Source organism: Coenobita brevimanus, chromosome 97 (assembly GCF_032717465.1).
Source record: "Coenobita brevimanus isolate Jiangsu-jjx chromosome 97, ASM3271746v2, whole genome shotgun sequence".
Lineage (NCBI taxonomy): Eukaryota > Metazoa > Arthropoda > Malacostraca > Decapoda > Coenobitidae > Coenobita > Coenobita brevimanus.
The window spans coordinates 44061441-44078573 of NC_137050.1; the positions used below are offsets into that span (position 1 = coordinate 44061441).

Here is a 17133-nt window from a genome sequence, read left to right on the forward strand (position 1 = left end):
AGGCCTTGGGCAACTCTTCTTTGGGCGTGTCCTTCCTTGAGCATCTGTAATGCTCGAGCCGCCTCAACTATGGACAAATACCGCCGCACACACTCAGTGATGACAGGGAAACACAACAAAATCGCCCAAAGCCAGAAACACCTCATGTTGATGCTTATTTTGACCAATTCTACTCAATGAAAAATGAAATTTTCACTCTTTATATAGGGGTAGGGTGACACTCCCATTTTTATTGACATACTGAGAAAGGAATCAACCCACACAGACGTATTCGGTTCCTCAATCACAGCTCAGCTCACAACATATTTCTGGACCCAAACAAAGCATAGATTCGGAAATATCACAAATCAAAATCTTGTTCCCTTAATTGCTTTGAGTAGTGTATAATTTCTATCTTATCGACTCCTTGCACTCCACGCACATACCTGAGAAACCGCATTTTTACCACACCGGCGCTTGAGTTTTTGTTTTAATATCACACCAGTCTCACACCCGTATGTTACAACTGTGGCCAATAAAACACCTTCATGCTGTCCTCTTGCACCTTGCGGCCTCCACATTCACACCTATTACAACTGAAATGCAGATGCAATAGGCCTATTGACTACCAAATAGCGGATATAAGAACTTCAGGTAACTTAGGTGTGGGACATGAAGATGACATTATCTCACTATGTGTGGTGACCATGACAAATGTATAGACTGTCAGAAGATCATGTCATCTAGCGGATTTCCAAATTCAGCGAAATTTAGGGAGTCCAGAGTTGCGCTGCGTGTAGCGTCACGACAGGTGGTAACACTGGTAATTTGGTAAACATGGCTATGTGGTCGAGGTGTTCTGGGTATTTACGATGTCAGTCAGGATTTCTCATGAAAAGGTATTGACGTACAATTAAAAGCTAATGTTATTGGAAGAACTGAAAAGAAGTTATGGTATTTATTTCCTTCATTGCTGTTTCTTTAGCTGGCAATTTTACCATACCCAGTGGATGTGTGCCATATAGTGTATGCATGTTGCTATGTGTTTTTTTGTGTGTGAGTATGTGTGTGTGTGTGTGTGTGTGTGTGTGTGCAAATGAGTATTACCGAATCTTGCACAACATACTGAAAGGTGGTTTTCGTTTCCCAACTTCCCAACTGGATGGTGGGCTAGGTTAGGTTAGGCTGGGTTGGCTTGGGTTAGGTTAGGTTAGGTTAACTTACTAGGTACAGTTAAGCAAGGTTAGGGTAGGTTTAGTTAAACACTTAGATTAGGCCCGAGATTGTCACAGTCGTATAATGGTTAGTATTCATTTGCACAACAAGTGAGGCCTCAAAACTCGAGTGAACTAAAAACTATCAAATGGAAGAAAAAAGCACCAAAATGTAGGAAATGGCAATAAAGGAAATATTTACTGTAGCTGTTTTGTGTTGCAGTAGAAACTAGGCCAGTGTTACTTTAAGTGGCATTGCTGAGGTGGAGGGGGTAATTGTAGTAACTTACCTGGTCTTTGAAGCATAACAAAGTTAGGAGAGGTCACATTCACTGATGATAACAGGAAGAAAGCTTTGACATGGCTCAGTCACACTGGAAGTTAATTTATGCACCAAGAGTCTAAACTTAATTTATGGTTGCAGTGGTAGGCAAAGAAGAATGTTACTTTTATTGGGTTAGGTTCCATTAGGCATCATTTGCATATAAAACTGATGGAGTTCTGTAATTAAAAACTCCAAAGCAACGCAATTCTTTAAGCTTTTAAACCTGTTACCCTGATAGTAGGTGGTAATCCCCAAGGTTACATAGGACTGCCTCTTAGAAATGGTTATTTTTTAGCATAGATAGTACCGGTAATCTTCAAGAGGACATGAGATCACCTTCTTTTGCATTATTCTTCCTTTTTTTTTTTCATTATTTACCAGTTTCATGCTTTTTAGTTGTTTCAGAGTGCATTTTTAAATTCTATTGTGTTTTCTAAAATAAGTAGTGAATCATGTTTAAAAAGTGGTCTTTGCCTACAGTCACAATGGCATTGAAGATAGACAGCCACCAACTTGGATGCCAAAGACTAACAGTTGCCATCTTTGAATGCTGTTTTGGCACTAATTCAGAGTCATTGGTAATGATTTATTCAAACCTAACTCAGATAATCCAAACTTAACCTACCGGTACTGATTTAGCCAGTCTTAGCATACTGGTACCCTTACTTTATGAAAATTATCTTTACTTAACCCACATTTTCGTAACTTAACCTGACCTAATTACCCAAACTTAACCTTTCATTTGTTCATTTATAAAGGCTTCATCATGCTTGCATGTGTCAACCTTGGTCACCTAATGGCAGTTGTCCACACTGCTTAGTCTCTGGCAGCCTCCCTATTCAGTCCCTTATCCCTGAAGTCACACTCTGTGACCTTGTCCTTGGTCGGTCTGCCTCCCACTACCCAACTCCACCCCCAACATTCACACTCACTGCATCCAGTTGTCATTCCCCATCCTCTTCACATGCCCAGACCATCTCAATCTACCCCTCCTCATCACTACACCAATACATTCCAGTCCCATCCTTCCTCTCAACTTTTCCATCATAAACCTAGCTCCCTTAAGTCTCGCATTCAACGACACACTGCATATCCACATAATCATTGCCATATCTATATGTTTTGAGTGTACGAATGTCCTTCACCTTTACTGTTCAGATGTCACCACCATACAGCATTACACTCATAACACATGCTGCATAAAAAAATCCCTTAGCATGGAGGGAGATCCCTCTGAAAGTCAGGAGAGGCAATAGCTCTCTGAACTTCTTCCAGTCACTCTTCACTCTAACCATAGAGGTAGCTCCAGCCCCACCTCCAGCGCATATCATGTCTTCCCAAGTACGGTACTGTAATAAAATTCAATGCACTCCAGAGACTTTCCAGCAAGATCAATCCTTTCACACCTGACAAACTCCAACATGCTTTACCTGACACGCCACACACATGAAATCAACATTATCTTACAGTCTACCTCTAGTAGCACTACAGCTGTTATCTGCCTCTGTCTGTCTATTGCCAGATGCCTCAGTCCTGTAAGGGGTGGCCACAAACAAATCGCCTCCATGTCACTCTGTCCAGTGCCACTTCACTGTCTTGCTCCCAGCTCATCCCCCTCTCTCATATTACGTACGGTACCTCTCCATCCATCCATCTCTTCCTTGACCTCCCCCTCCCTCTCCCCCCCTTCCACCTCACTTGCATACACTCTCCTCGTTAGTTTCTTGCTCTCCATCCAAACCAGCTCATTATATTTCTCCTAGCTAACACTTTCTGTCACATCTACATCCACACCACAGCCCTCCTTCGCTTCCTCATTTGTTAGTCTGTCTCTCCATGTAACTCCACATGCTGTTCTCAGATAACTCATTTCCACTGCTCTCACTCTTGACTTGTGCCCTTCCAAAAAGGTCCAAAAAGTTGGTATCACAATACGGTACTGTCATGCAGTGACTTTACTTCCATGCTCAATTCCCTGTTCCTTATCACTGCTTTTAGAGAACCAGCAACTTTTCTTTGGTGTTGTACCCTTTCAAGCACGTCACCCTCTGAACATCTATCCTTACTCATCACACTGCCCAAATACTTAAATGCACTCACATTTTCCATTTCCTCATCATCCAGCTTCACTGTATGTTCAACGGCTTTACGTCTCTCAAAGCCCATAACTTTACTCTTCCCCTACATTTACCTTTAGATTCCATTTCTTACACACACTCCCAAACTCATTCACCAAGCCCTGCAGTTAACCTTTGTCTTCACTTAACCTGCGCCATCCCTGCTAAGTGAATTAACGCGGCAACATTGCAAGGTCCCTAATTTGCACAATTTTCAATTTTCGCGAGTGATTTTGCGAGTGATGTTTGGCACATATACACAGGACACCTTCCTCTATTCCTCTACAAGATGCTAAGCAGGAACAATGCATTACACCATTGTCTCGGCAATTCACCTGTTATCAGTGACCTGGCCAATAAAGACATTCAGGGCCAGAGTGATTCCCCAATCGATGACAGTGTGGAGGACAAAGTTTATATAGCATTACAGGAAGGAACAGTCAGAAATGATGATCAGGTGTTGTGGGAAAAAAAAGGTCATGAATGGTGATGAGTTAGTGAGTGAAACAATGCTTATAATGCCTATATTACTGATTGAAAACCAGTATACTCTTGTACTACATATAAATTCGTACCAAGTAAATAAATAAATACCGTACCTGGTACTGTTTATGAGTGGATAAAATAGTTACCCTCCCATAGAACTCGTTTTCTTTGGTGCCAGCCTGTTAAAAACCCCAGTCAGGTAAGGAAGTATTTGTACCTAAATCGCGTATTTTAAACCTCAGGTGAGCGATTTCTCTATGAATTTTCGATGTTTCTCACCAAAAGCGGATGTTTAGGCCAAAAAAAAAAAAGGTCCAAAAACGTCGGGATGGGGCGGGTTAACTATATACTATCATCTGCAAACCACAGTACAGGAAGTTTCCAAATACTGCCCTCTCTTATTAGAACATCCATTGCCTTACCTTATATCTCTGTTATGACCCCATCCATATAGGCTACAGATTGAACAACCATGGGGACATGACACATCCCTGTTTCAATCGAACATTCACTTTGAAAAGTTCACTCAGTTCACTACCCACTCACACTGCTGCCTTAGCACCCTCATACATACTCTTCACAGCATTCAGCAACTTCCCATTTACTGGTACCGGGTACTCCATATGTCCTTGATCCTTTCCACATTCCATGTCTATCCACCCTGTCATATGCTTTCTACAAATCCATGAAGGCCACATACAACTTCTTTCCCTTTTCTAGAAACTTTTCTGCTGACGACCTAAGAATGAATATCTGATCTACACAACCTCTTCCCTTCCTAAAACCTCCCTCTTCTTCTTCAGCTAACTCCTCTGTTATTTCCCTAACTTACTCAGTACCCGGTAAGTATCCTGTCATATACTTTTGCTGTTACAGTAGGAAGACAGATGCCCTTATGATTACCACACACTTCTTTTTCTCTTTTTCCTTTGCACAGGGGAATAATTATGCTTGACTTCCAATCCTCTGGGACTTTACCTTCCTCCCAGGCCAATCTGCACATCTTCCATATCCATTCTACTACTATCCTTCCCCCCATGCTTCAGCATTTCACCACACACTCCATCAGTTCCTTCGGCTTTCCCCATTATGACTTTCTTCATTGCTTCAACTATTTCATGCTACTGATTCCTTCCTCTCTTCTCACCTCCCTCCTCCTTCCATCCATTCCCCAGCCACTTATACTCACATTACCGGTACTTTCATTCTCTGAGTTCAACAGTTCCTTAAAGTGTTCTCTCCATCTGCTCACTTTTTCTCCCCTTCTCCACTGGCAGTATACCATTTTTATCATTCATTCCCCAACTTACTTCTTTATCACCCTGTCTAACTCTCCTTTCCTCTTTCCAGAACATTTTCTTACATTCCCTCCACTTTACACTGAAATTCCTTCCAAATTCCTCATCCACTCTCTTCTTACTCTCTCTAACTAATCTTTTCACCTCTCTCTTCCTCTCTACATGTAACTCTCTCTTCTGTTTCTCAACTTCCTCCACAGCGCTTATGCACCCACTTATCACAAGGATGAAATGAAATTAGCTACTTGTGGCAAGCCACACATGGCCACTCTCCCTCTTCTTTGACAGTACCATCACCATCCCCAGATACCATCACCTTTATTTTTATCTGCATTTTCTCTCAAGCCATTGTGCACCATACCATCTGTTCACTTCCTAAATCTTTCCTCCACCTCTCTTTCATTCTCTGTAGTCAATACCAAATCATTGGCAAACAAATCTCCCACGGGAGTCCATCACTGAAGTCATATGAGAGAGCTTCAGGCACCATAATAAACAATAAGAGGCTGAAGACTGACCTCTGACACACACCAGCATTCACAGAAAACTTGTCACTCAAATCTCCACTCACTGTTACCTGGGTGCGAGCACTCACATACATAGCTAAAACTAACTAGCCACTCCTCGATCCCAAGCTTACTTGCTGCGCACATGGCCACCTCCTCAGGGACACTGTCAAAGGCCTTCTCCAAGTCAGAGAAAACAAAGCACAGATCCCCTTTCTGTCCCATTTATTTTTCCTGAAAGTGTTTAGCAAAGAATATGGCATCAGTGGTCTCCTTGCCTTGCATAAACCCAAACAGTGCATCATCAGTATTCACTCTTTCTGTAATCATACTCTCTAAGGCTCTATCCATTACCTTCATTATCTGGTCCTAAAGTTTATGCCTTTATAATTTCCTCTTTCAGGACGTCACCCTTCCCATTGTGCATATAGTATTTACAGTCACACTCTTCAGCCAGTTATCTAGGACAACACACTCATAAGTCATACCAGTATATAATCATATTTTTTTCAAATCAGCAACTAACCCACTCTTATATCTCCTGAGACCTTCATCAGTCAGTCAAGACACACCTGCTGCCTTTCCCAACTGCATCCTGCCTATTGCCCTGCTAGCAGTAGCAGCATCAATCAAAGGCCAAGGGCCAAACACTGGACCCACTGACTCCAGACCTTCCTTGTTCTAGTCAAACTTCTCATTGAGCAATCAATTATAATGCTGTCTTCAGGCGTCTCTAATATCCTCACTGTTCACCACTATCTTTCTTTCATCATTCTTCACACATTGCTCACCTGTGATATCCCGGTTTTCCCTCTTCATCTAATTTGCTACCTTAAAACTCACATTTTTCCTTTCAGCTTATTTAGGTTATCCAGTAAAAGTCTCATAGGCTCAGATTTTGTCTTGTAGCTATACCTCTTTTCTAGCCCTGTGCTTGGGAGTCAAGTATTCCTCTTTATTATGGTACCACCCCTTTCCCATTCCTAGAAAACACTTCTTTTCTCTTAACTGCAGCTTCTACACCCTCATCCCACCACCATGTTACTTTATGTCTTGGGGTTCCTCTTGTCTATCCACACACTGAATCAGTACCAGTAACTCTCAGGGGATTGTTCTTGAGAGCTGTGCAATGTTCTTTAACACTTCTGTCAACAGTCTTCCTGTTCAGCCATCACTCTGCTCATCTTGCATAACCTAGGTCCTCTTGTGGTGCTGCACACACTCCTCCCTGTAAAATTAACATCCCTCAGCAACCTTCTGTCAACCCTCCTGATGAGGAAATAGTCTATCTGGCTACTGTTTCCTACTCGTTTGTAATCAACCTACTCTTTCACTTCCTAAAATGCATGTTGCACACACGCATGTTCATTGCCTCCCCAGACTTGAGTATCCTTTCCACTTCCACATTCCTTGTACGTTACCATATGCACATCCCCCATGTATCATACCCCTTCACATGCTTGAGCTGCTTCACCCACATGACCATTGAAGTCCCCTCCCAAAACTTCAGTCTCATCATCCCCCGTGCTACTTATCCTAATAGCTACACTATCAAGTCATCCCAGGATCAGTCTTTTTCTGCATCATCCAAGTCAGCCTGTGGAGCATATGCTGATATAGATGAAATTATCAGCCGACCAAACAAAATTTTCACTACCGGTTACTGTAATCCTTTTTCACTCTCATTACATTCATGACATATTCCACCCATTTTTCCTTAATCAGCACACCCACACCATATCCAGCTGCACTTTTCTGCCAAATTAGCTTACATCTGCAATTCCTCTGGGGAATCATTCTGGATGATCCACCTCTGTACCTAACCTACTGTACACAGCCAGCATCCACCCACCTCCTACTCATGAACTCGGCTTCTTCCCCTGCTCTACCCTTCAAACTACCCACAGTCCATGATGCCACTCTGATCTTGGGTGATTTAGTTTCCTAAGGCTTGTGCATTGTTTTTTGTCATGTTGGTACTGTAAGATAAAATCAGTGGGAGAGACAGACCATAGGCCCCACCCACCTGCACAGTCCTAAGTCCAGGCATGGGACCTGGGACCTATAGTCCTTCAGCTGTGACCAGTGGCTGTGGCAATGGCCTCGGGGTGTCCTGCCAGAACAGGTGCAGGGCCCCTGCACCTTGGCACTGTAGGCTAACTGCCCTGCCATTATGCTCCCACTGATAGGGGAGCCTCAGGGTGCTACTCTTTGGATCAGGCCCCTCTCAAATGGGCGGAAGCGGCAGCCTGGTAACCACAATGCCTCGTACCCTCTAGCACAGATCCAAACCCCATCCCACCCTGATCCCCAAAACTACGCTGCCCGAGCCCGTGCCATGCCTCCCCCCAATAGGTCTGCCACAAGGTAGTGGGGGCAGTGTTTTCTGACCGCATGCCCTTGCTGGTGTCAACTCCTGTGGTGTAGCCCAATGGAGTACATTGTGTGGTATGTAAAGTGCATGTAGAGTATTGTGCATGCCCTTGCTGGTGTCAACCCCTGTGATGTAGCCCAATGGAGTACGTTGTGTGGTATGTAAAGTGCATGTAGAGTAGTGTATGAGATAGTTAGAGGAAAATGTTTGGGAGAGTGTGCTGGCCTACTCTCCATGTTAGTGTCATACTGTGAAAAGGTCAACAAAGGGGAAGGGTTAGGATATTCTGATGGTTATTGAAACAGGAGTTCCAGCTCTCCCCATCACCAGCATTCCCATCCACCTCAGGAGTACCACCCTGATCAGCTGGTGCTACAGCCTACTCCATATCTAACCTATGGTAATTCATCCTAACATAACTTAGTGTATTTTATCCTAATCAAACCAAACTTACCCTGATCTAGCCTTACCTAACTCTCATCTACAATACTGTAATCTAACCCAATGAACATAAAGCTGAGTGCGTGCCATTCTCAGAGTTTAAAGCTACATGCGGACCCTGAGATACGATACTCCCATATGTGATACCCCAGGTTAGCGATGGGAGCAGAACCACCACCCTACCCCACCTAACATTGGCTGAGCTCTGGTTTCACAAAAGGTTTAGTTTTTTTTTTTCCAATTTTGATGATATTTTAGACATAAATATTATGTTTAGGTTGATCTATAAACTGTTTTTAGACTTAGATTAATGTGTTTTAGTCATAAGCGGGGTGAACATTGTCATTTTAGGGTACAGATTACTAAGTTTGATTTTTTCCGGACATATTTGATGATTTTCAGATTTTATTTTGGGGTTCAGGTGAGTTATAAACTGCTTTTAGGCTCAGTTTAGCTTGTTTTATAGCTATTTGGGGGTTTAGGTTAGCTAGAAACTTGTTTTTGGACTCATTTAGATGGCTTTAGGACTTGGCTGGGGAGGGAAACCCAAGGCAAAAAAAAATGATCCCTATTTACACAGTACTTGTTAAATCTACCCTGAGATACGATTCCCCGCCTAGCGATGGGCTTTTACTTAACCGGTTGCATTGTTAATCCTGTGCCTGTATTGTCTTTATGCAGTAATGTGAAAATGAAAGAGTATCAAGAACATGGTTACAGATCCCCCAGTGAAACTGCTGGTTTTGGCATTTATGAAACTGGGACATCATCATCAACCACTGTGGGAGTCCCTGGTCCCTGTATCCCTTAGCTGTATAACTCTTTTCTTTGTTTCATGATGAATTCTCTTCTTACTTGAAAATGCACTAAAGATATGGTTCCACATCTCCTTTAAGTATACCTTGGCATTTACTTGAAAATTGAAACATTATATTATAGGAGTGAGGCTACTAAATTTGTACCATAGTTTCCTGCCTTGAAATGGTTTTACCTTAACGTCACACTCCATACTGCCATATTTACACATTACAGTAAACTCTCAGTTTATGTTTTAATTCCGCCAAGCCCTACACTAAAAAATGTGAAATGCCAGATATAGCATATCTGGCCCAACATTCAGCTTCGAGCCGGATATTGTGCTTTTGTCCATCTCTGCCCTCTGTCGTAAAAACTTTACCATGAGTAAAAGATAAAAGCCAACCATATACAGTAAAAACTATACAGTAATGATACCATCCAATCATCCATCCATCCATCATCCAATCCTATGCTGCCCCCCCATGAGGAGCATAGGAGCCTGGAGCTAGGCAAGTTGGTCCTGACATTTAACCCGTCACGTCCCGAGGCTTTCCGCACCTCCGACATCCCCCAGTCCCGAGGTATTTTCGAAATTTTTTTTTTTGGCTAAAACCTTCGCTTTTGGTGAGAAACATCGAAAATTCATAGAGAAATCGCTCACCTGAGGTTTAAAGTGCCCAATCCAGGTAGGAGTTCCTCCTTACCTGAGTGGGTTTTCTAACATGCTGGCACCAAAGAAAACGAGTTCTATGGGAGGGTAACTATTTTATCCACTCATAAACGGTACTTATTTATTTACTTGGTACGAATGTATATGTAGTATGACAGTATATTGGTTTTCAAGCAGTAATAAAGGCATTATAAGCATTGTTTCACTCACTAATTTATCACCATACCTGACCTATTTTTGCCACACTACCTGATCATTATTTCTGGCTGTTTCTTCTTCTAATGCTATGTAAACATTGTCCTCCACATTGTCATCGATTGGGGAATCACTCTGGCCCTGAATAACTTTACTAGCCAGGTCACTGGTAACAGGTCCTTTGCCAAGACAATGTCGTGAGGGGGGGAGGGGGGAGGTTATGCAGTGTAAGGCATTGTCCTTGCTTGGTATCTTGTACAGGAATAGAGGAAGGTGTCCCGTGTATACATACGAAAAATCACGTGCGAAAATTGAAAATTGTGCAAATTAGCGACCTTGCAATTGCACGACGTACTGGTACGTCGCCGGGACTGGCAAATGCAAATCGTGGTGACGTACCCATACGTCGTCGGGACGGGGCGGGTTAAGATGAGAGTGACCAGCCTCACTCATCCCTGAGTGGCATTACATGAGCAATAAACCTCAACCATCCCTTGGATATACACCTACACAGTCTCAATCTGACTGGAGTGTCTTAATTACCCACTAAACCACCAGGTGTCATAAATTGGTTATGTGGTTACCACCCAGTGTAGTGAATGGTTTCCTGGTGTTCAGGAAACTGTTTGACTTGTCACTCAGTGTAGAGTCACCCATAGGCAGAAGGAGGAGGAAAGAATGAAGGAAAGAAAGATAGAAGAGGGAGTGTAAAGTCATCCACAGGCAGAAGGAAGAGGAAAGAACAAAGGAAAGAAAGACAGAAAAGAAAGGAAGGAAGAGATTAAAGGGCAGACACCCAAAGCAGCACTACGTTGAGTGAGTGGATGGTGAGCGCCCCCACCTACCACAGTAATGATTCAGTACAATATTGTAGTATCATACATAGTGTAGCTACTATTGTATGTACTCAGCAAGTGTTGGCATTGATGGGGAGTAACAGCACTGGGAGGTTTGCACTCATATACAGTTCAGTACACAATACAGCATGGGTAGTTAAACAATCACAATAGAGTACTAAGACATGAGCATTGACAAGCCACTAACTTTGCAGTACAATACAGTACAGTAGCTCAAACATACAATGATTGTATGTACTCAGCAAGTGTTGGCATTGATGGGGAGTAACAGCACTGGGGGGTTTGCACTCATATACAGTTCAGTACACAATACAGCATGGGTAGTTAAACAATCTCAATAGAGTACTAAGACATGAGCATTGACAAGCCACTAACTTTGCAGTACAATACAGTACAGTAGCTCGAACATACAATGACACAGAGTTAGTCAAAGCACCAGAGTTTTGTGAGCACATGGTCAGAAGACCAGAGTTCACAGGCACGTCTTGACTCTATGACATCCCTGGACGAGAATGAGAGCTTGGCATTATTCTTGGGGCGCCGGATGAGCCATGCCCATGACGAATTCTGATTGGCTGGTACATAGCGGGTGGTTTCATTGTCTCCCAAGATATGGAATTTTCCCTGGCGCCAACGGCCATACCACGTTGAGTACACCGCTTCCCGTCCGATCAGCGAAGTTAAGCAACGTTGGGTCTGGTTAGTACTTGAATGGGTGACCGCCTGGGAACACCAGATGCTGTTGGCATAACGTTCTCCCTACGTGTCAAGTGGGGTTGGTGGAGGATTAGTGCCCCTCCCTGTAAAACAATTAACTCTAAGCCCTTGGCCACCCTGTTTGGGATACATGGCGTCTGGCAATGGATGGATGGATGGGGACCATTTGGCTACCACTTACAAGCTGGTTGAGATGCCTCAACACTGGATATTGGACTGGACTGCCAATTACTTCCTGTTTCGGTGCTGGATGTTGCATGATGTAGCCAAATATTGCTTTAATACAGCCAAGGTAGCTGCACCAGATTTTGCTTTGGGCTGGATATTGCTCCATTAATTGAGAGTTTACTGTATAGCTCCTAGATCTTTGCAATGGTTATCCTCTTCATCAAACTCTCATCCCCCATCTGAACCCTGCAATTTACTGTTTCTTTTTACATCGTACTCTGGAGCCAGCCAAAATCAGACCGTTAAGCAGCTTGATAGCCTCTATAGGATGCCCCCAAAACTCACTTGCTATGAGTGGAAAATGGCTTTTCCCCTTGCAGAAAGTTTTTTTTTTTTTTTTTTTCCTGGAGCTCAGTTAAGTGATACAACGCACATTATATATGTTTGGTGATAGATGGGTAAAAAATTATAAAATCATTAAATTGTAACCTATTTAAGTGAAATATTGATTACATACATGTTCTGTACACAGTATGAATAAGTCCAGTGACATGGTCAACAGTTTTAACTAAATGCAGAATGTTTGCAACTTATCTGGAGGTAGGGGAAGTTGATGATTGGTATAATACTGTAATCTGAAATTGGGTAGAATAAGGTTCAGTATAACTGGTACAGTACTGTATATGGCTGGTGTAGATGATTTCGGGATAATACAGTAGCCACTGATAGTTGATTACTTCTCCAGGAAATACAACCATTATTATTTCTTAATATTATCAGGATGAAAATTCACACTGGTTGGTTGGAGAGCTGGGGTGGGAGGCAGCCAAGGAGACATCGTCAGCTTCTACATCCTTCCCCTGCCTTCACAGCACCCCTCAGCTGCTCTATGTTCATCAAGGTTCAGGAGACTCCAAATCCAAACTCCCTCAAATTTATACCAGGAGTTCAGGTTGGTTATAACTTAAGTTTTTGCAAGTTCAGTAAACCCTCGATATAACGGACTTCAATAGACCGGAATTCGCTTTTATTGGACTCGAGGAGCTACCGGACTAAATTCCTATATATTGGAAAAAGTCCGTTAAAGCCAGAAGCAGTCCGGACTGCCTTACCACTTCAGCTATGTTCACCACAATAAGGTAAATAAAAGACATGTTTATTAGTGTATAGTACAGTATAATTATATATATTGTACCATTTAATTAATGTAGTGAACTTTTAACACAGTACAGTACTGCAATGATAGTCAAAACAGTTTAAAAACCATTTGTGTGATCTGGACTAATGTCTGATATATCAGAAAGAGTCCTGGTTAGCAGGGGGAAGTCTGGATGTCGCTTTTATCGGAATTTCGCATTTTTTGGACTGGCTTGGGCTCCTATTAGTCCGTTATAGTGAGGTCTTACTGCTTATAACAATGCCCTAAAATCTCTGCTTGTAAGTGAAAATTTTGCTTTTCCTTGAAAATTTCCAAACCTGTGTGTATGGCTATAAGGTTAATATCTGAGATGTGGTTGATTGGCAAAACTGGTTGTGTTGCAGTGTTACTTTATGAATACCAGGACAATAGTTCACATACAAAGTAGTAGTTTAAGGAAGAGAACTTAGCATGTTTCTATAAAAGAAAGTTTTTAAGTTTTGAAGTTGAAATGATTCGGAATTTGATGTACAGTAGTGTAGCCTACACAAAGGTAATGATGTTTCTGTTTGAGTATGCTACAGTAATATGCATACTTTTAGGTGGTCCTCTTCTTATATACCAGTACATTTAAATTAAAAGTTTTTATAGTTACAAAGAGTTCTCATCTCATGACACTTGTTAAACAAATGAGTAAAATTACAGTAATCTCTCATTTAGCATACTTTCCTGTAACAAGTTTGTCATTATAATACTGTTCAACACTTTTTGCACTCTGAAATATACCATTGTTATTACTAGTCCCTTCAGCTTGGGTATGACTTAGATTTTAGTGTAGTTGATGCTAAAAGATGTTATTCAGCTTTAGTACAGTATGATGTCTCCAGGCTGTAGGAATGAGAAACAGTCTCATTTTCACCATCAAGTGTGAGATGATAGGAAAACTTAAAATGTGTACACATTTGCTTATTTAATTCCCTGTTAATAATGACCATGTTGTTCTGTGTCTTAACCACTGATTTGAAACCAGTAATTTGAAAAGGGGCATGTAAGTAAAATGAGTTAACTTACAGTTGGTAGCCAAATTTGCAGTGTGGAGGAAGGGTACTAATGCAAGCAGAAAGTTAGTCAGCTGAAAACACTCTGTTTATGTTGTAGTGGTATTGTCAATGTTGATGTTTTCTGACATTTTTAAAAATTGTAGTGACCATTGGGTAGTTTTTATCTAATTTGGGAAAGACAGGGTAAATGAAGAGTACAGTATATCTAACCTCTTCAGTTTGAAAGACATGTATCCTAAAAACATCAAAAGCTTTGTAACAAGCAGCTGTATGGATTGAGTGTGTTGTAGAGGAGAGAGGTCCAGCTGGGAAGAAAATGGTGCCTTGTTCTGTGGTGCCAATGATCATGCATTAGTTGAAAATGCCATATGATGGTAGTTTAATGTCTGCATCTTATGTTATACTCATTCTACTCAGTATAAGCTTTTCAGACCGGACCAGCAGTTTGTCGCTTTATATATGCATTTTTTAATGGCATTGTACATAATGGGCAATCATTATGTATTACAGTACAGTAAAACCCCAAGTTTTGCACCTAATTGGTTCTGTGAAAAGTACAACGAACCATGAAACTACTAAAGATGGGTCATTGATCCTATGGGAAATCTCTTAATTGGTTCCAGGTCCCATACCAACTCCCCCTAAAAACCATTTATGCAATGTAAGATTAAGAATATATGGAGTGGAGGGGAAATTGTTGAGTGCTGTGAAGAGTATGTACGAGGGAGCTAGGGCTACGGTGCGAGTGGATGGTGAGCTGAGTGAGTTCTTTGATCTCAGTGTGGGACTGAAACAGGGGTGTGTGATGTCTCCATGGCTGTTTAATATATATATGGATGGGGTTGTAAAGGAGGTGCAAGGTAGGGCAGTGGATGTGGGGGTGGCCCTAATGAATGAGGGTGAGATTTGGAAGCTTCCGGTGTTGCTGTTTGCTGATGATACAGTATTATTGAGTGAAGATGAATGGGAGTTGCAAGGTTTGGTGAATGAATTTGGGACAGTGTGTAGGAGGAGGAAGCTGAAAGTTAATGTAAACAAAAGTAAAGTTATGGTGTTTGAGAGGAATGAAGTCACAGAGTGTGCAGTGAGGTTGGATGGTGAGGATATGGAGAATGTGAGTGCATTCAAGTACTTGGGTAGTGTGATGAGTAAGGATGGAACTTTGGGGGATGAAGTACGTGAAAGGGTACAGTAGGGAAGAAAGGTTGTTGGTACACTGAAAGCAGTGATGAGAAATAGGGAGGTGAGTATGGAAGTTAAGAAGTCACTGCATGATGGTATTGTGATCCCTACCCTGACGTATGGAAGCGAGGCGTGGACCTTGCAAGAGGGGAACAAGTCAAGAGTGAGAGCAGTGGAAATGAGTTACTTGAGAGGAGCATGTGGAGTGACGTGGAGGGACAGGTTGACGAATGAAGAAGTGAAGGAACGTTGTGGGGTAGATGTGGATGTGGTTGAAAAGATTAGGAGAAATACACTGAGGTGGTTTGGACATGTGGAGAGAATGGAGAATGAAAGACTGACTAAGAGGGTGTATGTAGGTGAGGTGGAGGGAGGGAGAGGGAGGGGTAGACCGAGGATGAGGTGGAGGGATGGAGTTGAGAGGTATATGAGGGAGGGGGGGGTGAGTTGGGGGGAGGGGAGTCAAATGGTGGGTGACAGAGTGACTTGGAGGCATTTTGTCTGCGGCCACCCTTTGCGGGATTAGGGCGTCGGGCTATAGATAGATAGAAGATTGAGCTCTTCTATTTTTACATCCAAGGAGTGGTTGGGGTTTATTTCTCACATAATGTCACTCAGGATGAGTGAGGCTGGTTACTCTTATCTCATATGTCAGGACCAACTTGCCCAGCCCTGGTTCCTACGGTCCTTAACGGTTGACGTAGGATTGGATGATGAATGGATGGAAAATTTACTGATTACACCTGAAAAGAAAGTAGTATTAATACAAATCACTTGGAAGTTGTGTAGATTGGCTTGGGAAGAGGGAAGGGTTCCAGAGGACTGGAAATCAGGTATAATTGTTCTTTTATACAAAGGAAAAGGGGAGAGAGAAGAATGTGGTAACCATAGGGGTATTTGCCTTCTTAGTGTGACTGCTAAAATATATGGTAGAATACTCATTGATAGGGTTAGGCATATGACAGAGGAGCTAGTTGGAGAAGAACAAGGGGGATTTAGGAAAGGAAAAGGGTGTGAACATCAGATATTTGTTCTAAGATGTCTAGTGGAGAAGTATCTAGAGAAGGGAAAGAAAGTGTATGCTGCCTTCATGGACTTGGAGAAAGCTTATGACAGAATAGATAGGCAAGGTATGTGGAAGGTATTAAGAATATATGGAGTGGATGGGAAATTGTTGAATTCTGTGAAGAGTATGTACGAAGGAGCTAGGGCTACGATGCGAGTGGATGGTGAGCTGAGTGAGTTCTTTGATCTCAATGTGGGACTGAAACAGGGTTGTGTTATGTCTCCATGGCTGTTTAATATGTACATGGATGGGGTTGTAAAGGAGGTGCAAGGTAGGGCAGTGGATGTGGGGCTGGCTGTAATGAATGAGGGTGAGATTTCAAAGATTCCGATGTTGCTGTTTGCTGATGATACAGTATTGTTGAGTGAAGATGAATGGGAGTTGCAAGGTTTGGTGAATGAATTTGGGACAGTGTGTAGGAGGAGGAAGCTGAAAGTTAATGTAAACAAAAGTAAAGTTATGGTGTTTGAGAGGAATGAAGTCACAGAATGTACAGTGAGGTTGGATGGTGAGGATATGGAGAATGTGAGTGCATTTAGTA

At 42.2% G+C, this 17133-nt stretch overlaps 1 protein-coding gene and 1 non-coding gene across 2 annotated transcripts in view; both read left to right on the top strand.

Annotated features, from left to right (window-relative positions):
• Positions 1 to 811: 811 nt before the first annotated feature.
• Positions 812 to 17133, top strand: part of LOC145413611 (NFU1 iron-sulfur cluster scaffold homolog, mitochondrial-like) — a 72080-nt gene continuing 55758 nt past the window's right edge. Inside the window, exons 1-2 of the mRNA XM_080283266.1 lie at positions 812 to 878; positions 12926 to 13097. Coding sequence (XP_080139392.1) covers positions 817 to 878; positions 12926 to 13097 — 234 coding nt within the window. The 5' untranslated portion in view covers positions 812 to 816. The remainder of the gene's footprint in view (positions 879 to 12925; positions 13098 to 17133) is intronic.
• Positions 11890 to 12008, top strand: LOC145413928 (5S ribosomal RNA). The gene has a single exon (XR_013899804.1). It is a non-coding gene; the product is annotated as a 5S ribosomal RNA (ribosomal RNA).